We start from the raw sequence: 24761 nt of genomic DNA on the forward strand, positions 1-24761 counted from the left end.
AAATTTTGGGGGGGCGGTCAATTTTTTTTCAAATCATTGGTAAATGGTAAATTTCAGTACAGTACACTGAACAGAGTATGTTTTCTTTTGCTTCGACTATAGCAGGAGTTAAATAAAGAACAATAAATAAAGAACAATAAACACTGGTAAAACCAGAGAGCGAAACAAGACTTTTAGTTGGATCGATTTCCACCTCGGGCCTATTGATTTGAACACTTACTTGTCCTTGAGGTGGCTCTGTCTTGACTGGAACATCAGCATCAAGCTGAACCCTCTGCTTCCTCCTTTGTCTCTTAGAGGTCACATCTCGAGACCTGGCGCCAGCCGAGCCAGATAACAGCTACAGGGTTTAAAGGCAAAAACAAGGTATCAATACAAGCCTCAGAAAACTAGGAAATCACCCCACATTATTCAAGACACTTGTATTTATACAAGGTTTTCTATGACAGGTCCTATTACATAGAATGTACTTAATAATGAACAATTAAAGTCTGAAACGACAGAGAACATGTGTTTGTGGTGATCATGATCTTACCCCAGATGACTTAAGTTGTTTCTGCTGGTCAATCTTAATAAGCTGGACCTTGGCTTTCCTGAGGAGATTGAACATTCTTTTATTTGCACCAGTGAGGCGCGCTCTTTGTGAAGCCCCCTTCTCCACAGAGCCAAGATAATCGCCTTCGACTATGCCTGAGTTCTGTTCCGACTGCAGCTCTCCTGTGGAAATAAAGTAATATCTGCCAATTTCTATTCCATTATATATTAGCAATAAAGCATATGTTGTTTGCTTAGCATTAAATAATCTGATGCTTTTTAATCATTTTGCTTACCTGAGTGAAGTTGGGCAGTGTCTTTGCCTGCTAAATCCTCCTCTTTACCGTGCTGAAATGCAAGGGACTTGGAGTTCATAGTCCTAACACATACAGACACTTTTCTCACCACTCCAGGAGAATCAAGGTCTTCTATCTTGAGCTTGGATTTGTCCTTCTCCGAGTTTGTATTCCGCTGCCTTAGGCTGATGCTCATGGCCTCATCATCGAGTCCTTCTGCTAAATCAACAGGAGGTTGAGGGGGTTTACTCATACTATCCACCTCTGTTGTGTTTTTGCTTTTGGGAAGTCCCATGTGCGCCTTCTTTAGCCTTTGATAAATCTTGAGGTGAGCCGTTTGTTTGTTAAACTTAGGGGAACTTTTCTTTTTCTGAGCATCCATGAGATCAGTAGATAGTTCTGTGGGCTTATCGACTGGTGTAGATAAAAACAGATCCTCACATTTATTTTCTGGAGTTTTGTCCAGTGTATGCACTTCCTCGCTAGACTCTTCTGGCACATGCCACTTGAAACTAGAGTTCTTTAGAAGAGACTTCTTCTTTTCAATTTTGCCACATTTTCTCTCAGAAAATAGGCTGTCAGCTGTATCAATGTTGACATCTAGGTCCTGAGCTGAAAACAGGTTGACATCCAATTGAGCTTCACTTAATATGTCCTCCTCGTCAACTGGCAGGGTAGGGGATATGGCCCTGCCTGTCCCATCATCTCGCCTTTTTCCCGGACGCATTTGCAAGCCCAGTTGTAAACCCTTCTTTGGGGAGTTTCTTCGAGGCAATACCGACATTCCAGCATCATCCATAAACCTTTGAGGGGTCTTGATCACTCGTGAGGATCTGGCACTTACAACAGGCATAATGAAGTGCTTGATGTTTTTTACAAACTTTGATTTACCGGGCTGGACATCTACAACATCTGTTTGTACCCCATCAACTAATGTGTCTGTTTCTTCCTGCTTCAAACTATCTTTGTCAAGCCCTACTTCTATCAGCTTAGAAATTATTTTAGCTTGTGGTTTTGGCCTTTTAGACCCACCAAATTGAAGGCCTGTCTGTCTCTTTTTGTACTTTTTATGTATACCAATAAGTTTGGAGCTTGGGGCCGGTGTGGTAGCTGCCAATGGGGTGGAAATGTCACTATCCCCCTCATCAATTTTCTGACTATTTTCATAAAATTTCAGTGGAGCAAACTTCCCATCTCTGCTCCTGTGCCTGTGTTTCTGGCGCTGCCCAATCAAACTTTTACGCCTCTTTTTTACTTTCTTGAGAGACTTCTTTTGTAAGCACAATGTTTTTGGATCACTTGCTTGACTTTCTGACACCAAAGACTGTTGACTATCTATCAATTGAATGTCTGTTTCCTCTTTTACTGGTGGCTGTATCTGCTCTTCTTCCACTGACACAGTGTCCTGTTTTGCCTCAGGCTGGGTGCAATCACTTGTTTCAGACTGAGTTACCTGTGTTACTAAAGGCTGAGCATCATCCTTTAACACAGACTCTGTGATAGTAGCTTCAACTGTAGCCAACTCTGTGTTGACAGCAGTTTCAGAAGTGACAACAACCTTCTTCCTTTGAACTGACCTCTTTTTCCCTACTTTATTATTTCTACATCTTCTAGGTTTGGAAGGCACAGGCAATGGTTTGGCCTCTTTGATCTGTGGTTCTACCTCATCCTCCACCTTCTGTGGAGAAACTTCACCTGACACCTGTGAGGGATCGTCAGCGATCTGTGAGGAATCCTTGTCAGGAACTTCAGAGGTGTTTACACTGGTCACCTGTGAGGGGTCCTCAGCCAAAACCTGACAGGCGTTTTTAGGAAGACCATGTAAGCTGGAGTCTTCAGTTGAAGCCTGAGAAGAATCTTCAACTTGCACCTGCGGAGTATCTTCATCCTGTGGACTCGCTCTAAGCCTCCGTTTCTCAGTGGTCACTGGCTTATGACTGACAGACTTTGTCTGTTGTGAGTCAAAGCTTGATGTCCTCCTTCTTAGTCTCCTAGTTGGTGTGACTTCAGTATCGAGACATGATGATTTATCCTCATTAACTTCACTTAGATCTTTCAGAACATCCTCTTTCTTTTCAGGCACAGGACTAACTTGCTGAATTAAAAAGGATGGCTTTGAGCTTTTATGTTTACCAGGAGAGGAGACCTTTTTGATCTGAAGAGGTGGGACAACTTTCCCGCACTCCGTTTGAGTCATTTCTTGTGGAGGTGTTTCATTTACGTGTTCCACTTCAACTTCCACCTGTAAAGTGGACTTTTCCTCAAAAGACATGTCAGCCTTGTTTTGGGAACCCTTCTCATTACTGTCCATGCATTCACTCTCTTGTGGGGCTGAGTTATCCAGTTTAGATTTTTTATCCATCCCCTTCAAACTCTTGCTGACACTGGTGTCACAAAGAGTGGACTGATCCACTTCATTGACAGTCTTCTCTGTTACTTTGACAGTGTTTTCAGCACCCTGTGTCTGACCTCCTGCCTTCACTAATGTTAAACTCCAGACAAATTTTCTCCGTTTTTTCTTTCGAGTAGAGTTCTTCCCACTGGCCTGCGCATCATATTTTGGGTTTCTGATCTTTATCAACTTTAAACTTGGGACCCTCGTTTCCTCGTTTTTCAAAGGCCAACTGTCCCCGGATTGTACAGCTAAATTGTCAGTCTCTGTGGATGATGGACCATGGTTTTCTGGCATCGTAACATCCTTATTCAGCCTCTTGCTTTGCCTTCGTCTGTCACTTCTTCCTGATGGTTTGGCCTCCACTGTTCTAGACACTTCTGGCTTTGACTCTGCAAGAATGGCATCACTTTTACTCAGACTTTCTGGTTCAGCTGCACTGTCTGAGACTCTTTTAGAGAGTGGGTTAGTGACTCTATTGCTCCTGCGAATCACTAGTTGATTAACTTCAGAACCTTGCTCTGTCACAATGTCCTTATGCTTTAATTGCTTTGCATTAGTTTTTGGCTCAACAGTCTCGCTCTCTTTTACAGTGTCAAATATATCGGCTGCTTTTCTCTCTTTTGATTTTTGGTCATCGACAACTTTGGCGCTAGTCTGACAGACAGGCTCCGTTGTCTTTGAAGCAGATCTCCCACGCCTTCTTGCAGGTACAGTCCCCCCTCCCTTATCTTCTGCGCCATGTTGATCCTCATGTGGTTCAGTTTTTAATTTGACGTGAGCACTTGAAATCTGGTCGCCCTGAATGTCCTTGGCTTTAGGCTGATCCTGAATTCCTTTTATCTTCAACTTCTTCACAGATTTTTTATGAGGCTCCGTTACGGTTTTCATTTTCTTTTTGGCCACCAACTTTATAGTAATCCTTGGTGCTGCTGATGAGGCTCTGCTTTTAGTGGACTGTTGGTCCATAGTGTTTTTTCCTTTCGAACCTTTCCTGCAATCTTTTGCAGGCTGTGCTTCAGGAGATAAGCTGTGTATTTCCTCCAAAGACTTTACATCTTTTACAGGATCAGGTGGGGTAATAGCTGCCTCCACTGCTGGCGTTTTAAGTGGTAGCTTCTCACTTTGTCGTTTAGATTTTGTGTTGACAGCATCACCTAAAAAACAAAAAAATATTAAATATTACAAAATCCATGGCTTCTCCACTGGATGCAAAACTGGGAAAGAAAATAACTCTTTAATATTGTGTTGCATGCTTAATGCTGCATTCACATGGATTTAGGCAGACGGTAGACGGCAGGACGGCACGGGAAAAATAAACAGACAGTCCAGCGGACTGGCAAAACGAAACACGCATGATATATTGCTATGGTGATGTCGTATCGTACAAAGAATGGAATAAAATATATTAAATAAAATTATTTTGTGTCTATTATTTTATGTAATTATTCTAGTAATGCATGTAGCTATAAAATGGTTATTCATTCATTTCCAACATGGATAGTGAAAAAAGAACTGCACTTGGTGTATCCCTTGTTTACCAACCAAAATGATCAGCTTCTCGTTGTCCAGATCGCTCACGTTTTCTCCTTATGGGAGGGAGCTACGTAACATCCAGCTGTAATTCCATTGCAGAGGATGGCAAAAAGTTTAAATATTTTAACTTTGGACGGCAATGCCGTCTACCGATACTGGTATTCTCTGCCAGCGTCACTTAATTTTACCACCCTGCTCTCGTCCACTAAAATGATATCCAGTTTGCCGTCTACAGTCTGCCCGAATCCATGTGAATGCAGCATAATTCTAACTTTAACTTATGTGTTGTTCATAAATAACACCAAATATGTCATGTGGTGCAGCAATATATTTTTCTTTACCTTTGGAAGGATTTTGTCGTGACCATACAGGTCTTTTGGAGCCTTTTCTCTCAGCTTCAAATCCTCTGAAGTCATCTCCCTTAAAAAATAAAAACAGGTAATTAACACCTGAAAAAAACATAACACCGCTCTGCTGTAGGCTGCCAGACCATCAGCAAAAACAATAACTAAAATGTTAAGTGTATAGCCTTCAATTTGAATTTCAGCACATGGCATTAATTACATCCACTGCACAGATCAAGTAGTTGGAGGAACACTGAAAATGTCTCTGAATGTTTGTTATGAAGAATGGATTAATGTCCAGCATAATGATGATTTTATCAATACCCCTAACAATGTACGTGTATCTTAGCATACTGGACCAACGACTGTCAAATAATAAAAAAAAAAGGTTATTTGGCTTTAGAGCAATAATATCAATAACAGACAATGGACAATTGTTTTCATTTTTCCACATTCAAACCACATCCTTTCATTCATCTCATCTGAGCTGTAATACACTAAACATGAACAGGGCCTGAATTAGTGACAGCCAAAAATGCATTTAACTCTTTGGGGGAACTCTTCCTGAACTTTTCATGATACAGTTTGCATGTAATCTAGATTATTTACCACCACATGCAAGATCAGAACTCTACAACCTTTCTATGAATCACACTTGAGCAGTTAGGACGAACACCTACACTACCTACAAGATACTGCAGGGAAAGGTGCGTCTGTGATTACGATTCCCTCCAAGTACTGTACATCTTCCTCATGCTTGCTGCTCTGACCCACAAACAACTCCACTTTTATGAATCAGGATTAGACATTAACGACTACATGTGTATCAGTAGGGAGCTTTCAGTTCTAACAACAAGGGTGCAACTGGCTTTGGCACACTTCTGCACCACCATTTAAACCTGTCGTGCTTGGTAAAATTAGCTAACAGTTAGCCAACCCTTCCTCTCGAAAGCATTTTCGTCTGCAGAAAAGCTACCTAGCTAAAATTTAAACTTAGTTATCTTAGTGTTTATATCGCAGTTACCTAAGGCAGACAAATATGATCCTGCAAGATTTGTGTGTGCTGTCATTATTTAAACTTGTTAAGCAAACAAATCTGCCCACATCTGGACAACGTATGAAAACAGAACAGTTAGCTGTTAGCCGCTGTGCAGGATACTGAAACGCTAGCCATCCCGTTCTTTGTGTTCGCTACTCTTAGCTAGCTGCTACTCTGGCCCGATAACGAGCGGGCCATAGATGAAATAATTGCGATCCCTGTTTACAAATTGGCGTACTCACTCACTGGCTTTTTAAACATATCTTCTACTCATATTTTCACCCACTAATGTTTTAATCTACATGAGAAGAATCGAGGAATGTAATTCAAACTGCTCCGCTGCTCTGTTGAAGTGGTATTTTATGTTGCGACTGTTCATTAAATGTCATGGAAAGCTGCACTGTGTGCTAACATTAGTTAGCATGTAATGTTAGCCTACCAGGCTTGAAGCTAAAGTTAACGTTAGCCTAGCGAAGGGATGTTGACATTTCTCCATGGCACTAACCAGTCACACTGCCGTGGACAGCACTCATTCTTGCACATTTTACGATCAGACAAAATGTGAGAAGATTAAATAAAGATACTAACTCCTGGGTCGGTTTGGGACCTCACCTCTTCACTCCCACTAGAGCTGTATCCAGCCTGGCCAAGGATCTTGTGGCTCGCCTCTATCCCAAGTAAGCGCAAGTGAGACTGGTCTTCGTTTAACGATAGAACCAGGTTTGCGGGCCTTGGCCCTCCGTTAGTCACATCATCAGCTTCTAAGCCTGATCGTCCGAGCTGCCATCGCTTCTCGGAGCGCAAACGACTGCGTGACGACCAAGGCCGACCGGGGAAACGACCTCTGGCAGTAGCGGTTCCACCTTGGCCTCCTACGGCAGCCGCGGTTGCTGATCCGCATCCCGCTGCCGCCATCATTGCTTCTACAACAACACACACCGATGGCTAGCCGTTCGAGGAGAGACAAGAGGGAAGGCGCGAGATGGGAGGGGGGAGCCGCAATGCTGCAAGGGAAAATGAGTTTTTTTCTGGTGAGGCTCCAACGTGAGGGGAAAGTGGGTCGAGCTCTGGTGGTGAATTTACGTCAAATCTCCATTCAGAAAGTTATACTAGCCTACATCCCAGGCTGTGCCATTTAGCTAAATACATATGAGTCCAACTTTATTGACTGCATGAATCTTAATTCCGCTGAACCTAACTCACTGATCAATTGTATTTATGTTTAGGTGTATCCTATTAAAATTCAAAAGATGTTCTTAAAGAACATAAATATCGGTGGGTTAAATGTTGCAAGACTTTCCAGGCATGTATCACAATACATCAACACCTCTCAATAACACCACAAACAACAGCCTCCAAACTGAGCGCTCTAAATCAGTTTCAACAAAACTGACTGTTATAACCCTGAAGAAGGTAAGGGAAATTAAATATCAGGCAGGCTTCTGAGTGTGGAGAATCAAACTAATCAGCATGAAGGGATTGTATTTGAAAAGTTGTCCTGTTTATTTAAAATTTCTCCCATGACAACAACTGGAAAAATAATAATGAAATGAAATGACAGTTCAATAATCAAAGTGACTTAGCCTATGGCAAGGAAGGCTTTATCATTAATCAAAACAGCATAATTAACATCTGGCAGAAGGGATGGCGTGCAGAGGCAGATAATAAAGAGAGACAGTACTACAGAAGTTACAGTCTGGTTTGATGATTAAGTGCATTACATCTATGATTTAGTGCCCGGTTCTACACATTGCAATACAGCAGATGGCAGTATCTTTATTGTCACCAAGAGAATGTGATGACGAAGAAGAGAAAGAAGCAGAAATCTTCAGGACAGAGTTTTTGCTAAAGAACTTTATGAACATTTTTTTGTCTAGTAACACCGACGAAAAGCATAGAAAAAGGTATTAAGTGGACGTTTTAATTGAGATTATTTTGTCACACTGGGTGTAAACTATGTGAAAAGAGACATAGCTACTCAAGGCTTAGATTGGAAGGGAGTTTTAAAGAATTGTTAAAGATAAAGATAAGGGCAGACAAGGGGAAGAAGCAATACTTTATTTATCTGCAGGACAGAGGACCATCCATCAATATATACCGGTATACACTGTATACCGCTTATAAACGCGCATGAAGGCATTGTTACGCATGTCACACTCTCTGGTACAGTAGGTGGCGGTAAAGTGCAGGTTAGCGTGTGCTTTCCATTAAAAAACAAAAAACAAAGAAGAAAGACGAAGAAGAAGAAGAAGAAGAAGAAGAAGAAGAAGAAAAAGAAGGAGGAGGAGGAAGTGGAAGTGTTTGATTGTTTCTAAATAGTCCATTTGTGACGGTTCTCAGACATTTTGGCCTTTAAACTCTCAGGTAAACTATCACATTAAAGTAGAGTATTCTGGTCCGTTATAAATATTATAAAACGATTTCTCCCAGAATTTGGAGCCCGATGTTAGTTACTGGTACGGCTGTTTGTCGCAGTCGGAACAACCTAACGTTACATTGCTAAGCTAACAAAATGCTAACATTAGCCTGAGGTGAATTTCGAGTCATCTGACGATGCAAACCAGGTCAGCATGCCCTAGAAGGCTGCTTTATTGCTTGGATTTTATACCATTTTCGTTAGATTACTTTACTGAGGTTTTGTCGAGGCCAGTGGACGATCATGTCTTAAACGTAGACATAACCGGCAGCATCACCTTTGTCACAAAAGTTTCATGTCTTTGGGTTGCTACCTCGAGTTGGTTCTGTACTGTAACTTGTTTTTTCTTGTTGCAGGATTCAAACAAATCCACAATGAACCTGGAACGACTGCCCAATGAGGAGAAGCTCAGCCTATGCAGAAAATATTACTTAGGTGAGAGTACTTAAAAAATGAATCATGACAGGACCGAGACCGATTATATTCAATCTCACCTCTTCTCCTTTGGTTTATAAATTGCAAGTGTTGTTAACATCTACCTCTGCAAGTTATATATTTTATATTAAAATGATCTGATGTAGTCCCACTTAGGTGAGAGGGAGTATAGGCTACCAGTATAGTTCCAGTGACTGGGAGCCTTTTGTAGAGTAAAGCATAAGCAATTTCTAAATATTAATTCAGTACTAGTGTCATTTTCCATCTTTTTTTCTCAGGTGGCTTTGCATTTCTCCCATTCCTCTGGCTGGTCAATGTTGTTTGGTTTTTTCGGGAGGCCTTTGTAAAGCCAACCTACACTGAACAGCTCCAGATAAAAACTTGTAAGTGTCAGAACTGCCGCTTTAATACCAGAGATTTTACAAACCATTGCTGCACTTATTTAATTTTAATAAAAATATGTATTTAGAAACAGTATGGGTTAAATGTTCACATCTAGTTTCCCTCAGTAGTTATACTGTGGATTCAACACTTAAAGGACTCATTTTATTCACTTATTAAGTTTTTAATCCAGTCAATATATTTGACAAAGGTTGTCAGTAAAACTTAAATGCAAATGTTCTAAATTCTGTATACACACATTAAACAGAATATGTGTATATTTTTGTGGTATCATGGTCAAATTGCTGTGATGAGGTTAGGACATTTTTTCATTTATCTTAAATCCTAGAGGAGATAGGATAACTTTTTTTTGAGTTGAAGAAGAATGACTAAATGCTTCTCAAGTAGGGCTGGGCAATGATAAAATATATTTTATAATGCCTTTTTATATAATAGTGTTTTAAATAGAATTCTTGTATCTATATACATTGGATTTAAAATACCTAAGAACATAGTTATTGGTTTTTTAACTGTAGGATTTTGTTTTAGGAAAACACAAAAACCATTTGACTCAATATGTGATTTTGAATACTTTCGTATATATTTTTGACAGATTGATATAAATAAAATTCTGGGAGAATATTACAATGTTAATTTGGTCCATATTGCCCGGCCTATAAAGTAGCACAAAATATGCATCACGCGTTTAGGGCTAGCTGACATCAACAGACTACTCCTGAGCTTTGTTCAAAACAACAATTAAGACAGTGAATGTCTTTGTTAGTATTTTGTTTGAGAAATACAGTATTTACCCACATACATTTGTGCCACTAGTGACACTTTTGATTTAGAAGACATGTACTTTATAAAACACTATAAAACAGTATTTTTGCAATTTTATGAGCTTTATTTTTAAACAAAGCTTTTGGCAAAGCTAGAGCATGAGTGTGTGACCACTGTTTTAATGCTCTCTCTTGTGTGTTTTTCATCTAGATGTGAAGCGCTCAGCACTGGGGTTGCTGTTATGGGTTGCAGTACTCACCACATGGATTACTATTTTCCAGCACTTCAGAGCAGAGTGGGGGGAGGTGGGAGATTACCTCTCCTTTACAATTCCACTGGGCATTCCTTGAGACATTTTTTGATGACAGGTCTTTTGAAAATAACTAATGATCCACAATAATGGACCAAAGAATTTTCCTTCTTTAACTACAGTGAAATACTTTGGTGTTTTGTTTGGTCTCTGGAGCTAAATTCAATGGCTGAAAAACATTACAGAGTAATCAAAAAGATAATGTCTTAAAAAGATAAATGCTGCAGGTATGAAAATTCATGTTTTTTGTGCTTGCTAAGGCATTTAAAAAAGTTCTTTGGTTTAGAGTAGGCTAATTAATCTTGTATAGCAGACAATGTTAACTGTCAAGGACAGTATCAAACAGTATCTAATGATGAAGCTGGATATGCATTCAGGTTTGTTCAGGACATTGAACAATAGATTCAACAAAGTTTTTTTTTTCTTGACTTAAAAATGTTTATTGTTTATGTGTGATTGCACACCCAAAACAATTTTTACTTGTGTATGAATGACGAATAAAAAAATATCCATAACGCTTCCAAGTTGCAATGTTTTTACTCCATGTACTGTATTTCCTATGGCAAGTCAGAATTTCATATTATGTTGGAATATTATTATCCCTCAAGGATCTATGAATCCGTATGGACTTTTTGTTGGGTGACTCATCTGTGAGCTATTCTCTCCATATATACTCGTAATATTTTGCATTGTTACATCAGTCTCCTAAAGTCTGGACAATCACTGGCGCCTGTTGTGAAACCCAATAACTTAATCCCTCCAAATGTCCCCACTTCCCTATCATCTTATATGAGTCATAACATAATCAGTGCCATTTTTAGTCACTCCAGTCAAAGCTTAAGTGACAGGTTCAACATTACAAACAGGGAGAACATGTGCCTGCCATATAACCTGCTGACTTCAATAGAGTGTGCCAAGAACAAGTCAGAGGAGTATCAGTACGATCAGTACTTTTCATGATGCAGGGAGTCACTTTACAAAACTGATTTATAGAGAGTAAATTTAAAAATAATCCTTTTATGGACATTGTATATTGTTTCCAAATCTGTTGTATTTTGTGTGTGTATGCTGAGTGAAGTGGTGGAAGGTAGGCCTAAGTAAGTGTATTTACTCAAGTAATTCTGAGGCACTTCCATTTGATGGTGCTTTATATTTCACTACGTTTCAGGGGTAAATATTGTACTTTTTACTTAACTACATTTATTTGGCAGCTATAGTTACTTTACTGATAAAGATGTTATCCACAAAAGATTCAACCAGCATATAAAATTGTTAGGCCTATAGATTAAACTAACCAGCAAAATGTAACGTCCACCTAGGCCAATAACGCTTTAAAATGTTTCTTACTCATTAATGCTTCAGTAATAAGGACACACTAATAGAATTTACAATAATACAACACCCACAAGAGCAAATTTCTGCATTATGATTTAGGCCTACTTTTGATACTTCTGAGTACATTATGCTGAAAAGGCTTCTGTACTTTTACGTACATAGTGAATGCAGGACTTTTACTTGGAATGGAGTATTTTAACATTGAGGTACTGCTACTTTTAGCCTAAATGATCAGAATAGTTCTGCTACCCCTGTGAGAGTGAGTGATGGGGGGAAAGAGGCTTGTTGGCAGCACACGTGCTCTTGCATGTGTTTGGGACGTCCCCGCTGTCACTGTCTGTCCGGCATCAGCTCACGAGGGTCAACAACATCGTCTTTTGAACTTATTTTTGGAGAGACCTTCCTTGACAACCGACCTTAAGCATATACTTCGTAACAGGTCTTATAACTGAACAGTCCGTTCGTATCGGTGCCGTCAGCCCTATGAATAAACTGTAGACTACAATATTGCTAATAGCTAATAAACACGTTAATTGCCAATAAGCCCGCAACAGCTGCGTCACTACCAAAACAATACGCTCTTATCCTATATGGCCCTGCCTGAACACCCAAGGGTACGCATTAGTCCAGTACATAACAGAAGCAATGTGCCCCACTGTGAATTCCCAACTCATTATGCAACTCCAGTATAAAACACACACTCAAACACACCACACCACACCAGTCACGTCAAACACACAGAGGGCGAGGAGCTCGGAGTCAGACAGACGGGCGCACCAGCTCATCATCAGTTACTCACTGTACCTCATTCAGGACTTCACACAAGCGGTTAAATAGGGGCTGTCCTTTCCCTATTTGCGCACTTATTTGGTCAGGGAATTTAAGAGGTGAGTTGTGGCCAGTGTTGAATGCCTTGTAGTCTGACATGCTGTAGCCTCAACTGCTGTCAAGTCAGCTCTCCTTTTTTCCCTCAATTTTCTACTGATTAGAAATGGACTTCATCCTGCCACACACTCTGCCAGCTGGTGGTATCCCGTGGGAGAAGGTTTTACCACCTCTTCTTCCTCGTCTGAATGGGACTTATGGACAATATAAGTGGTCCCCGAGGTTACTAATTCCTGAGACTGATAATACCAGCTCTACAGAGGTAGGTGATTTTAAGTTACTATAGCTAGGTATTGCAAACAAATGGAAAAAGACAAACATTGATGGATTTATTTTGGCTCAATAGAACTGCATGAAAACACAAACCATTCTGTGATACCAAATAGCCTTTTACAATGGTAACTTGTTCAATAGGCTGAGAATCCACTCTACCTCAAAATACAGTTGAAAACTATATATATTTTGACAATATATTATTCGTCTATAATAATCTAATGTCTATTTCAACTCATGTTGGTAGGTGAACTGTGATGACAGTGGTTTTACAGTTCAAGTTGATGTGAAGGACTTCAACCCAGAGGACCTAATGGTCAAAGTCATAGGAGACTTTGTAGAAGTGCAAGGAAAGCATGAAGAGAAAAAGGTTGGTATTCTGGTAGGAACATCTGTATTTTTATTTTGTTTTGATTTGTGTTATCCTCTAAACTTGTATTCGTCTCTATGTTTTGTTAGAAGGATGGTCCAGGGTATACAACACGGCAGTTTAACCGCCGCTACCGAATCCCAAAGGGAGTGCACACCATGGCTTTGGAGTCAGCGGTTTCTCCAGACGGCATCCTTATCATATCTGCACCAATGCTGCAAACTGAGAACTCCAGAATCCTGACCTAATCACATTAATACCAAACAGTCAAATCTCTGCTATCTTCACCATGTATGAAAACAGATGTAACAGAAGCCTTTATGAACACAGAGGCACAAACAGAAATTCACGTTCCTCCAGTCACAGCAACACTCAGCATGTGCCAAAACACACATTTGATTCTGTTCCTGGCACTGTTCTAATATTCCCTGTTCTCTGAGGTTTGTATATACTGCTCTGCTATTACTCATCAATCTTACATAATGTTTGAAGGAACCAGTCTTTGTAAATATTCTGCGTTCACAGTTTTTTTTTGTGTGCAACTTTTGTAAAATGCACTGTATTGTGATTGTGATTAATGATGCACACAGACATATCTCCAAACTCTTTACTGTGGACATATTTCTTCAAAAAAAGTACAAATAAACTTTATTTCTTTATAAAAATAAAAAAAGTGACTACTTCAAGTGCCTCTTTGCTGGTGTTCAAGCAACTTGTTGCTCGTCCAGGAATTCATTCAATGTAGAGTCCACTTCACTAAAAGTAAAAATGCAGTAGATTAATTTTCTGGAATTTTGGGTGCTATGTTTAGATGATTCAATAACATTATGAGCTACATTTCATATGATTGATTTTAATTTAGGAAGATTAACAGCCTTCTAGGAACAACACCATTTTACATAAATGATGTAATTAATTTGACTAGCTGAGCAATTTAATTTATAGGTTATTATTTTACCTGATCTGCTCCATCACCCATTTTCTCTGTTTGCGAAGGACTTGTAATAAAGGATCATCTTCAAACTCTTTTTCATCTGAATCTGAAAGGAAAAAACAGCACTGTTAATAATGAGCATCCAAGGAGAGGGTTGATAATGGAATATTATCAGAATGTGCATATAGAGGACCAAGACTACAAATTATTGTTTTATTATTTAAACCCCCAATGGCATTATGTAGTTATGACTACAGCGAAATTCAACATGGATCACAAATGTTACCAGCTTCACACACAAACAGCATGCACACACACAAAAAAAAAAGATTCGAGGGGTTTTGACCTAAAGGGTTTTGGAATGTTGGGAGTGGAAGCTATTCATATATTCTCCACAATTAACAACAGAGTAAATGTTGGTGCTCTTTGCTGCCATAAGCTCACCTTCAGCCTCTCGCAGCAGCTGTGAAATGACCTCCATAGAGTTCTGTTCATTGCATGGAGGAACTGAGGATTGTGGAGGTGCAGAGGCAGTGCAAGGAGGAGAAACTGTCGAGACAGGGGTCCTTTGTGCAGGAGATGAATCCACCGTAGGGAACAATACCTCTGAAACTGCCTGTAAAGGCCCAATGAGAACACCTTACTGGTTAACGCTGCTTTTAATTACCGCAATGACATTGCATCTTAACATCAGATGATGATGTATGTATCTAAAAAATACAAGGTGTGCAGAATGATGGCAGCACCATTCAAGATCTGTGGTAAATGGAGTATATTTAAATAACCTTTGCCATTTTGTTCTAACCATGTTAGAACATGACCACCTGCAAATCTTAAATGATTTAATAGGACAATATCTCACATACAGTCCATCTCCTGAAGACAACTTGGAAGGATCATTTTCCACAAGAACTGAAGTACGGGTTTCAAACAAGCATGAATATCAAATGTAAGATTTAAGATTTGAGCAGCAACACGCAGTTCATCACGTATACTGCTGACAAGTTATCAAGTTATTATGACAGCAGGAAAAACATTAAGACAAAAAATGCTGACAGCTTCATAAGGCACTTGTATTAATCAAACTACACAGAGAGCATTAAAGGAAATAACTTGAGAACTGGTGATGTGGGTAAAAACCATTGCAGCTTGTGCATGTGCTGACCTGTCCTAAGGCACTGTGGATTGGAGAAGGTGGTGGTGCATGATCGCCAGTCAAGCTCTCATTGGAAAACTCCTGGTGTGCCTCCTGTTGCTGCTGCTCTGCCCATGGCATGACCTTTTTGGGAACTCTTTGATGTGAAGAACTCCTGTTTGTAGAGCTAGGGCCATCAGCGTGTTCCCTATCCACAGTATATCTGCAAAAAAAAAAAAATGTACATCAAGTATTGAGACTTGAATTATTTTTTTGTACACTATGTGCATGTTTCAGTACTTGACCTTGCTGATTTCTTCTGCTTTCTGAAAGACATCACTGTGTTCTTCTCATTCTTCTCTGACTCTTTTCTCTGGGCTTTCTCTTTCTTGTTCCTCTCAGATCTTTTGTGGTGACTAGGCCCCCCTCCTTCTATAGCTCCAGATGAAGCTCCAGGTGGTGGGGATGGCATATGTTCACGAATAGGCTCATCAGTGACGGTACACATTGAGTTTCCAGGGACTTGGCTCTTTTTACGGACAACTTTGGTCTGAGACTCATCTGTACTTTGTGAAATGTTCTGTTGCATGCGAGCATGAGATGACTGGATCGGACAGGGCAAGACATCACAGAGTAAATGCATGTGAGCAGGAACATGGGCAATAGTCTGGGGCTGAGAGACTGAAGAGCCAGAGACAACAAAGGAAGGGAAGGGAGGTGGACCTGAAGCTGGGGAACATGATCGTTGGAGTTCTGTGGTTTCTGGCTGGGGAGCAGTGATGTGTGGATGTGTAGCGTTTTGTGAGAATTCAAGAGGGTGAGTACTCTGTTGTTGCTACAGATGATGCAAGAAAGAGGAAATTAAAATTATTTGGTAAATCTGGAATAAATATTAAACAAAAAATATCATATATCACTATGACTCCAACCTTGTTAGCCTGTCCACTGGCTGAGGGATGGCTCATACTGGGGGCCTGCCAGCTAAATGTGGGACCATGAAGACTGGAGTGTTGCAGGGACTGGGGCCACTCCCTGGCCTGCTCAATCTTTCTTCTTAAACGCCACTGGAACAAGATGTCCTCTTCTGGGCGTGTGGGGGGCACCAGAGATGGAATGACAGAGGATTTTTGGGAGGACACAGCTTGAACAGAGTCTGAGCTGGCCTTCGCTGTAAATGTTAACAAACACATTGCACAATAACACTGACACAGCAGTACAGTTTCAAATACCAAGCAAGAAAAAAAGAGGAATTATTTACAACAAGTTGCATAAGAAGGAATGCCATTGAGGAAGTTTAAATTTGGAAACAATAACAAAATTCTATCTCTAAAATGTATATTACTCCACACTCTTGCCTTACCATTAGTAAATTGTATTATACTGGGAATCAAAGGTCTTCGCACTGGCTCATCTACGCTGACTGGAGAAGAGAAATCTGAGCATCCCAGGCCCTCTGAACTGACATGGATCGATCCATCACTCAGGGTACATTCACTGTTAGAAAGACAAAAAGTGACTTACAATTGAAAGAATTAATTAATTTATCATTAATGGTACTTGCTGGTCTTCATACTCTCTCAGCAGAAGTCTGTTGGCCCGTTCTTGAAGGTGTAGTATCTCTGTGTCATCGAATTCACCCTGGGAGGTGTCTGACAAAATCTGAGAAACCAAAGGAACAGGCAGAACCCTCAATAAGCCACAGTTTTGCTCTTGATATTTCAATACAAAGAAGACTCACAATAATGTCTAAATGAATAAAACTAGATAATTAAATTTGTTACAAAAGGTTCTTTTGTAATTTTGTGAGGGTGATACATTTGTCATGAGCACGGTGAACAAGCATAAATGTATCAAACATGGCTGCATAAATGATGGCTCCCAGACATTTAGTAAACACAGAGGTTTCCAAATGGACATGTGGTGCGGTGTTGAAATGCAAATATTTATATGAACACTTATTCGGAATAAGGAGTCTCTCCTGCAGACATTCTGCTTCCCGAACAGTCAGTCAAACTTGGCATCAACCAGGGCAGGGTGCAGAGCCAGCAGTCCATTATAACAGCACACGCAAAGAATAAAAACAAGATGGAATAGTATCTGGTGTTCTTTTTTTAGTTTTTAAAGAAATAAATATACATTTGTAGATACGTTTACAAATGTCCTACAACAATACACCTATTATTTATTTTTAGTAGAGAAAGACACAGGCTATATCATAGTTCATTCCCAGTAAACTCACGAATGCACTCACACTAAGAGATCCTCTGCGTGGGGAAAGGGATGTGTCACGTTGACGCTGGCCAGCTGAACTGAAAATGGTAGGTCCATGGTCATCTCTCAGAGGCTGGATAAAATCTGTTCAGTGGAAGGGATTTCACAGAAAGATTCTACCAGAAAGGTTGCTTTCTACATTGAAATTTAGGAGCTAGTAACAGTTAATAACCCCTACATTTAAAAACAGTAAGCTTGCAATAAGAATGTACCTTTGTCTGTTGTTTTAGTTGGTGTTGAACTGGGGGGTAAAGATGAGGGTGACAACCACCAAAAAGGCTGCTGATTCTCTCCAATGGCAGAAGCCATCTGCTGGCGCTCCTCTCGACTCTGTGGTCGACCATGGCGAAAGCGGTCTATGAACCTGGGAGAGCAAAGGTCAATGCTAGTTATAAGTAGTTATTAAAATAGTAACAAAAAAGAACCAAGGACAATTTTACCATGACATTGTCATATTTAGTCATGTCTTATACATTGCAACAAAAAAAGGTTACAGTTCTGTTTAAGAGGACAACTTAGGGCATAGGCACTGCTATGTTTTAGGGTGTGTTTTGACTCTGAAACTAAAGCATACTTTGCCAGCACTGAATCCTGCTGAACTCCTAGCTCTGAGGAAACTGTGGATTTTCCTGCTCTCACAGACTCTTTGGCTGTCTCCATGTCAGATGAGATTGTAGTGCTGGCAGGAGAAGATCCACAGTCAGTGGAAGGCCAGGACTCTGCAAAAACAGGTTGTCCATCCGTGGCGGCAAAACGGTGGTTACGTTTCTCTAAGAGCTGTTGTGGACTGGATCGCTGGTTTGAGCGTGCAGGACTCAAAGTCTGCAAAAGAACAAAAAAGTGATAGACATTTTTGGGAGGACTTTGGAAAGCGAAATGAGAATCAGATGTGTCTTGCAGTATATGTAAAGTTTACTTTAAAGCATACTGTTTTTTTCTTTTTCCTTGACGGGGACTGGTTGCAGGATGGGTGGTAGTGTGCCTTCCCCACTTTGGATGCTGGCTGGAAGGGTTTCTGCCTTGTGAACACAGGCCCACTGTAAAAACAACACTTATGACCAACTGTAACTATTGTTTAGAGTACTATAAAAATGTGATATTAAAATCTTACCTGGATTTCATTACAGCTTTAGCCCTCACAGGTGATTCATAATAGAACACAAGACAGGATGCACAGTAGAGGTTGCTTCAGTGTGGGTCTGATTTATGCCTGGTCCTAACTGAGATCTTTGACAATAAATTATAGCTGGATCGGCATGTCTGACTGACATTTGGGTTACTTAAGTCTTACCGTAGCATAACTAACTTAGAAAGACGAAGACCAGACTATCCACCGACCTTCCGAGTTGACTTGGCATGTCCACAAAAGAAAGTTACCATGGAATCAAACGCTAGTACGACACAAATTGTTCATAAAATAGCAAATTAAGCAGCTACAGCAGGCATCTCGAAGATCTATTCATCATCGTACAATGTTTTAACTTAAAACATAATTACTTTGCTTTGTTTGACAAAAATATAACATTATCGATGAAACCAGAAGAAAGCATCACTGTTTGTGCCGATCCGTTTACCACTTGACATACAGCCAATACGCACCGAGTTTAAAATGATGGACATAAAATGTACCCAATCACGTTGAATGTCCTCGCTGCGCAAGTGCCAATCAGTTGTTAGGAAACCGGCAGCGCGCGGAAGAGGAAAGTCTGCAAAGGGCGTTATTTTTTAAAGAAGCTAAGTTAGCAACGATAATTTAAGCTAGTAAGATAGCTTTGGACCGATATAATAATAAAACGGCCCGTTTACAGTATATTTCCAGTGAATGTATGGAAACCGATAGGGTTAACAGTCAATCGTTATAATAGGTAAACGTAGTTAAAGTTGGGCTTGCGAACTAGCTTTAACGTTATCCAATGTTTACTGCTAATGCAGAATGTGGTTAGCTGATTGTAAACGGTCTTAACCTAACCGCAGCTAGCTAACCTAGCTAACATTAACGTTAGCAAGCAAAAGTCCTGTAGCAGTTAAGTTGCGTTAGTTACTACTCGTTATCCACCTTAAGACACTGCATCTCTGTTACCGACCGTGAACGTCTGGTTTTAAAACTCGTTTTTTTTCTCAGTTAAGTTAACCTACATATTATATATAGAAAGGTGGAAATAATGCACCACGTCAAGATCAAGACTGAAAGGCCAGGTGAGAGGTTGCTCCCCTAAGATTTTCACGACATCATCTAATTTCAACATCCCGTAATACTGAAGTTTTCACCCCAAAGTTAATTTGATTTATCCCCCTGACCTAGCCTATTGCATTTGACATGGTAGTCACTACTCAAATTCAGTAGTAAACTTAAGGAATGTACAATATGAACTCCTTATTATCGGTGTAGTCAGTAATTCTTGTTTCAATAAATAACCCACTGTTTACAGCTTTTATCATTACTTCTGCAGATTTAGAGGGGACTGGTGCACGCAGCAGATTGGATGCTGTGTTAAAGGGACTGGTAGAGAGGAGTGAAAATGAAAGGTCAGTAATTATTAATATTTGAAACTTGTCTAATTATTATGATTATTTTCCAGTCAAACTAATATCATTGTATTTTGAACAGGGAGCAAAATGAGGGCGATACTGGAAAAATATCAGCAGACTCTTTAAACAAGTATGGATCAATGATTTGGATTTCAAATGTATTTGTAAAATTTTGTAAAATGTATGACAAACTAAAGTTGTTGCTGTGAAGTTAGTGACTATCTGTTAGATTATTTCAACATTAAATATAAACTGTAAAAGCTTGTTTTTATGTTTATGCTATGCTATGATTTCATGTTCCACTTGCTATCTCTAGGGATTTGTCTCCATCATCTGCAGGAAAAAGGCAAGTGTCTATTTTTCAACAAGAGCTGGCAGTAACTCAAAAAAGTATACATAACATTTGTTTGTCTACAATTGTGGCTGAAAGAAACATCTCACTGTGGTCCTGCCCTGCTAATGATTTTATAATTTCACATTGACAAGTTGCATGTCTACACACCATAATAGATTTAGATTTTTTTTTTCTCTACATGCTATAAAGTCCCCATCCTTGTTTTTATTTTTCCAGGCCGTCAGCTCGATTTCCACAGCACCGGAGGAAGAAGCGAAAAGAAATGGATGAGAGCATACCAGAGAGCAATCAGCATAAACAAAGTAAACTTAAGCAAGAAGTAATAAGTAATAGTAGTAATAGTTTTTTTGTCTCAGTTACTGTTATTGATCACTTTACCTTTTACTTCATTGTGTAATTCCTTTCCTTTTCTTTTATCTTGCCATTTGCTAGATTCCTACATTATTAAGTTGTTTGATCGCAGTGTGGATCTGGCTCAGTTCAACACCAGCACCCCACTGTATCCTATCTGCCGTGCCTGGATGAGAAACAATCCTTCTGTTCGAGAGCCAGCTGCTTCCCCAAGCCCCCCACACAGCATGGTAGAGGAAGAGGTGAGGCCCTACAGTTATGTTGGATAACTTCAAATATATTCAAAATATGCAAAAGTACAAAAATAAATCCTGTACAGCTTTAAAGTTATACTTCATTGAAAATCTTCTTTTAAGTGTGAAAATGTCATCCACTGTAGACAAGAATTGTGGCTTTTAAAAGTTTCTAGCTTGTTCCTTTGTAGAGTAGGGACTCTTCTATTATTGTAGCCAAAAATATTACCGCAAATGGTATAATCACAATATTGCATCAAACTTTGCGGAAATACTATTTATAGTGCTGAAATATAATAAAATTACCTCATACTATGCCTTAGATATTATCACACTTAACACACACAGTGAACTGTATCATGCAACTTTGTTGGACCCTACAATAGCATTAATATAAAATACATTTTAAAACACCATAAACACAAGCAGGTTGGTTGTTAAAAGCTCAGGACAGTTGAGTGGGAATTGGATAAAATCATTTTTAAAAACATGACAAAATCTAACATTGATAGACCTTGGGGCAGTTACATTGGGCTCTTACTAGCACCACTCTGCATCTGTCTGACCATCATAAAGGCGCCTCCTTGTGGCTAAGCAGTAAAACTGCTAATGAAGACAGGAGCATTGTGCTGTGTTCACAGTGACCGCTGAAGACAATAGTAGTCACGTTAATGAAAAAAGAAATTGTCAGCAGTATTGTCACTATCAGTATGTTTCACCACAGTATATAAAAAGCATGTGCATTTGTTGTTTGAGGAAAGGCAAGTTGCCTTTGAGTATTTCAGTTGTAATCTTTCAGTGCTTTGAGCACCACAAACAAAATTCCATCTCCATCTTTGGTGTGTGGGGGCTGTAGTTGTCTCAGCAGTAGATATCTCAGAATCCCTGCAAATAAAACCATATCTGCGTAAGTGCATAATTAACCACCAGTGGTAAGTGAGAAAAAGTTTTTTGTGCTTTGTAATTTTCTTTGAACTGACTGCTTGTTTAAAACACTAAACTTAAAACGTTGAATCTTTATCATTAGCATGATCAGTAATTTATCAGAAAATTGTCTTTTTAAACAGTGAAATGAACTTTAAAGAAAGTATTTATAAGAGTAGTTATAGTACTTACTGGAAAATTTCTTAGCCCTAAAGATGGTATGTCATGGTCTTTGGGCATCATAATGCCAGGAGTAATTTTGTGTAAATGACTATTCCACTACATTCCCTTTTCCAAATGTCTTACTTTTTCCAGGTTACAGACATGATCAATGGTAAAGGTCAGATTGTGTACAGACTCCCTTCTCCAACTTCTTGTCCAATCACTACCTCTGGTGAACCCATCAATCTCAGGATCCCACAGACTGAAAAACCCACTGTTACCAAGGTACTGTATAATATGCTTGAGAATTATTGATGGTGTTTTACTTTCATAGTGATATTAAATGGCACACATCTATCATATTACATCAGATTCACTAGTTAATTAGTTAAGTGAACTAATGAACTATAGCTAACTAAATCTGAACATTTTCTCTTTCCACAGTTAACAGATTCAGTTCCTGTATCAGGTTCTCTCATATGTGACCACATGGAACGTTGGAAAAAGATAAGGCAAAAGTATGTTCTTCATGAAAAGCAACTCACATTTTCATTTACCTGTGTACTGTACACAACCCATGTCGAGGTGCTTAAGGGTCAACATGTAACAAGTCGTTAATGTCTGATGTATACATTGCATTGCAAAATCTGTAACAGTTGACCAAACAGCCTGACTTGAAAACAAAATGATTTTCTAATTATTCTGTTCTGAACAGAAATGTGTAATTTTAAAGTTGTTCTTGGATGCATTTCAGAAAGATGGTTCAGCAAAATTAGGCTTGTCACACAACTCTTCTCAAATACAAAATGCTTTATTCTTCATTTTTGTTTGCTATATTTGAGCATGTTGGATGCAAGTGGATAAGAGTGTGCATTCTCAAAGTTAGAAACTGGTAAGTGGTTTCAACATTTTGGTATAAGAGGATTTTACAATGTACTTGACTTGTTGCCATTATGAAGTCTGGTCATGATGGGCAATTTATGTGAGTGTGTTTGCAAGCTTGATTTTAGAAAAAACACTGAACAACAGTTTAGAATGACCCATATTGGTATTTTTTTTTTCTTTTCAGATGGAAGGAGTGCTCTAACAAGAACCAGTTAAGATACAGCGAGAGTATCAAGATCCTTAAGGAGATGAAGGAGCTCTATGATCACTAACTGGCTTGTAGCTCTCCAGCACAGAATGGACTCTATGCAGTTGGAAAGGAGCCATGGCGTAGCAATCAATGTTTGAATACATCTGCCATCTACTCAATCCAACTCATAGGAAAGCATGAACAGAACCTTGAGCCTTAAATAGACCACATGTCCTATGGATCAAAGAAAATAATATTTTGAAGGATGTTTAAGTTTGTTGCAATTTTTGTGCGGGGAAGTCTTCTAGTGTAATGTGGGACTGCTTTTATTCATAATAATTCAGTGTAGATGTCTGAATAAATCTTGTGGTCTTTTCCACTTTCAGATTCCTGAACTTGAACACATAAGTATCACAGAACAGAGAAAATAAGAGGTTAGACTTAGACTTTAGTCTGCATTAGTCCCTGGCAGGGAAGATATTGTTGCTTCAACATGTGAAAGACATTTCAATTCAACAGGCTTTACTGGCACGACATTTGGCATGCCAAAGCATTATCATTATCAGTTGTACTGCGGTCAGGTGACTGACTTGGCCTGTGACAAACGATCCATGTTTGGCCTTGGTTACCTTTTTTTGCATGTTTGTCCTGCTACATTGTTCAAATTAAATGTTCTCTCACAGTGATTTAAAACCATCTAACTGTCCCGATACTTTCTAGCTACACTGTATTGTGTGCTCTATTGGTTTACAGAAAGTAAAGTTAACTTCAGAACAGAGGCCCTATGTATTGCAAGAGGGCAAAATTTTGATAGTAGGAATGTGAAATTGTAAAGTTGCAAAGACTACATTTAGGCTATTAGGACTTTTTGTTTCCTCTGGGTTTGTCTTATAATTCATACCATTTTTAGTTTAGAATGCATAATGGAGGAAGTCAGTGCAGCCTTTTAAGTCCCAAACTGAGGAAAGCATACAAAGTAACTTATGTGCAACAAGTTAGTAAATGACTAGGAACCTAGTGAGGAAAGGTCCAGTTCATCGACAGCATACAAAAAAAGGGCTAAAGTTAGTGTTTTGTGACATATATCAGGAACTAATATGCTTTGAATAAGTGAGACAAACAAATCATATTTTCTTTTTAACTTCTTTATCGTCGAGCATATAATAATAATAAAACTTTATTTATAGAGCACTTATCAAAACAAAGTGCTTCACAACAAGATAAATAAAATACCACAATGAATGACGAGATATAAAGAAATGCACAAAAGCAATAAAAGCTAGTTGTTCCAGAGCCTCGGTCCCCGGATAGCAAAAGCTCTGTCCCCCGTTTTCATCCTGGACTCAGGAACAGACAGGAGACCCCTGCCCGAAGATCTCAAACTACGTGAAGGTTCATAAGGGATTACAAGGTCTAAAATATAATCTGGGGCCAGGCCATGAAGAGCCTTAAAAGTAATCAAC

The 24761-nt window shown here is 39.3% G+C and overlaps 5 protein-coding genes across 14 annotated transcripts in view; 3 read left to right on the forward strand and 2 right to left on the reverse strand.

Annotated features, from left to right (window-relative positions):
• Nucleotides 1-7143, reverse strand: part of kmt2bb (lysine (K)-specific methyltransferase 2Bb) — a 31851-nt gene extending 24708 nt beyond the window's left edge. Inside the window, exons 1-5 of one of the 2 annotated variants that reach the window (XM_044207641.1) lie at nt 6754-7143; nt 5100-5178; nt 831-4379; nt 536-717; nt 221-340 (exon numbers count right to left, since the gene is read on the reverse strand). In XM_044207641.1, coding sequence (XP_044063576.1) covers nt 221-340; nt 536-717; nt 831-4379; nt 5100-5178; nt 6754-7059 — 4236 coding nt within the window. In that variant the 5' untranslated portion in view covers nt 7060-7143. Of the gene's footprint in view, nt 1-220; nt 341-535; nt 718-830; nt 4380-5099; nt 5179-6729 lie in introns of both variants that reach the window. The other variant, XM_044207640.1, reaches the window with a different exon arrangement.
• Nucleotides 7144-8355: 1212 nt separating this feature from the next.
• Nucleotides 8356-10986, forward strand: psenen (presenilin enhancer, gamma-secretase subunit). The gene is made up of 4 exons (XM_044207726.1): nt 8356-8505; nt 8914-8992; nt 9271-9375; nt 10367-10986. Exons 2-4 carry the CDS (start codon nt 8932-8934, stop codon nt 10504-10506), a joined length of 306 nt encoding a protein of 101 aa, XP_044063661.1. The 5' UTR covers nt 8356-8505; nt 8914-8931; the 3' UTR covers nt 10507-10986.
• Nucleotides 10987-12477: 1491 nt separating this feature from the next.
• hspb6 (heat shock protein, alpha-crystallin-related, b6) lies at nt 12478-13952 on the forward strand. Of its 4 annotated transcripts, none has more exons than XM_044207723.1 (4): nt 12478-12688; nt 12791-12948; nt 13207-13329; nt 13422-13952. In XM_044207723.1, the coding sequence occupies exons 2-4, from the start codon at nt 12793-12795 to the stop codon at nt 13575-13577; spliced, it is 435 nt and encodes a 144-aa protein (XP_044063658.1). In that variant the 5' UTR covers nt 12478-12688; nt 12791-12792; the 3' UTR covers nt 13578-13952. The 4 variants fall into 4 exon arrangements, with proteins under 4 accessions (XP_044063658.1, XP_044063657.1, XP_044063656.1 ...); XM_044207721.1 differs by having other exon boundaries at nt 12489-12688; nt 13419-13952; XM_044207722.1 differs by having other exon boundaries at nt 12486-12948; nt 13419-13952.
• Nucleotides 13504-19230, reverse strand: proser3 (proline and serine rich 3). 6 transcript variants are annotated; one of them, XM_044207667.1, is made up of 14 exons: nt 18961-19230; nt 18781-18796; nt 18586-18706; nt 18244-18491; nt 17882-18033; nt 17650-17753; nt 16972-17057; nt 16759-16892; nt 16328-16566; nt 15704-16233; nt 15429-15621; nt 14708-14879; nt 14288-14369; nt 13504-14085 (listed from the first exon to the last, which is right to left on the reverse strand). In XM_044207667.1, exons 2-14 carry the CDS (start codon nt 18789-18791, stop codon nt 14034-14036), a joined length of 2124 nt encoding a protein of 707 aa, XP_044063602.1. In that variant the 5' UTR covers nt 18792-18796; nt 18961-19230; the 3' UTR covers nt 13504-14033. The 6 variants fall into 6 exon arrangements, with proteins under 6 accessions (XP_044063602.1, XP_044063605.1, XP_044063604.1 ...); XM_044207670.1 differs by lacking the exon at nt 18781-18796 and having other exon boundaries at nt 18586-18688; XM_044207669.1 differs by having other exon boundaries at nt 18586-18688; nt 18781-19230.
• A 130-nt stretch (nt 19231-19360) lies between these two features.
• Nucleotides 19361-23994, forward strand: lin37 (lin-37 DREAM MuvB core complex component). The gene is made up of 9 exons (XM_044207716.1): nt 19361-19865; nt 20120-20195; nt 20278-20328; nt 20515-20544; nt 20770-20855; nt 20986-21146; nt 22377-22508; nt 22668-22741; nt 23293-23994. Exons 1-9 carry the CDS (start codon nt 19832-19834, stop codon nt 23378-23380), a joined length of 732 nt encoding a protein of 243 aa, XP_044063651.1. The 5' UTR covers nt 19361-19831; the 3' UTR covers nt 23381-23994.
• The last annotated feature ends 767 nt before the right edge of the window (nt 23995-24761 follow it).

This window comes from Siniperca chuatsi, linkage group LG9, assembly GCF_020085105.1.
Source record: "Siniperca chuatsi isolate FFG_IHB_CAS linkage group LG9, ASM2008510v1, whole genome shotgun sequence".
Classification (NCBI taxonomy): domain Eukaryota; kingdom Metazoa; phylum Chordata; class Actinopteri; order Centrarchiformes; family Sinipercidae; genus Siniperca; species Siniperca chuatsi.

What these genes read in the sequence shown, in the direction of transcription:
- proser3 (XM_044207667.1), bottom strand. An exon ending in AACTAAAACAACAGACAAAG is followed by an intron (nt 17,754 to 17,881) that starts GTACATTCTTAT and finishes TCCACTGAACAG; the next exon opens with ATTTTATCCAGCCTCTGAGA. An exon ending in GCTGCTGCGAGAGGCTGAAG is followed by an intron (nt 14,370 to 14,707) that starts GTGAGCTTATGG and finishes TTTTCCTTTCAG; the next exon opens with ATTCAGATGAAAAAGAGTTT.
- lin37 (XM_044207716.1), top strand. Translation starts at nt 19,832, where the DNA reads ATGCACCACGTCAAGATCAAGACTGAAAGGCCAG. An exon ending in TCAGCAGACTCTTTAAACAA is followed by an intron (nt 20,329 to 20,514) that starts GTATGGATCAAT and finishes TGCTATCTCTAG; the next exon opens with GGATTTGTCTCCATCATCTG. An exon ending in AAAAACCCACTGTTACCAAG is followed by an intron (nt 22,509 to 22,667) that starts GTACTGTATAAT and finishes CTCTTTCCACAG; the next exon opens with TTAACAGATTCAGTTCCTGT.
- hspb6 (XM_044207722.1), top strand. Translation starts at nt 12,793, where the DNA reads ATGGACTTCATCCTGCCACACACTCTGCCAGCTGGTGGTATCCCGTGG. An exon ending in ATAATACCAGCTCTACAGAG is followed by an intron (nt 12,949 to 13,206) that starts GTAGGTGATTTT and finishes TCATGTTGGTAG; the next exon opens with GTGAACTGTGATGACAGTGG. An exon ending in GAAAGCATGAAGAGAAAAAG is followed by an intron (nt 13,330 to 13,418) that starts GTTGGTATTCTG and finishes ATGTTTTGTTAG; the next exon opens with AAGGATGGTCCAGGGTATAC.
- psenen (XM_044207726.1), top strand. Translation starts at nt 8,932, where the DNA reads ATGAACCTGGAACGACTGCCCAATGAGGAGAAGCTCAGCCTATGCAGA. An exon ending in ATGCAGAAAATATTACTTAG is followed by an intron (nt 8,993 to 9,270) that starts GTGAGAGTACTT and finishes TTTTTTTCTCAG; the next exon opens with GTGGCTTTGCATTTCTCCCA. An exon ending in ACAGCTCCAGATAAAAACTT is followed by an intron (nt 9,376 to 10,366) that starts GTAAGTGTCAGA and finishes TTTTTCATCTAG; the next exon opens with ATGTGAAGCGCTCAGCACTG.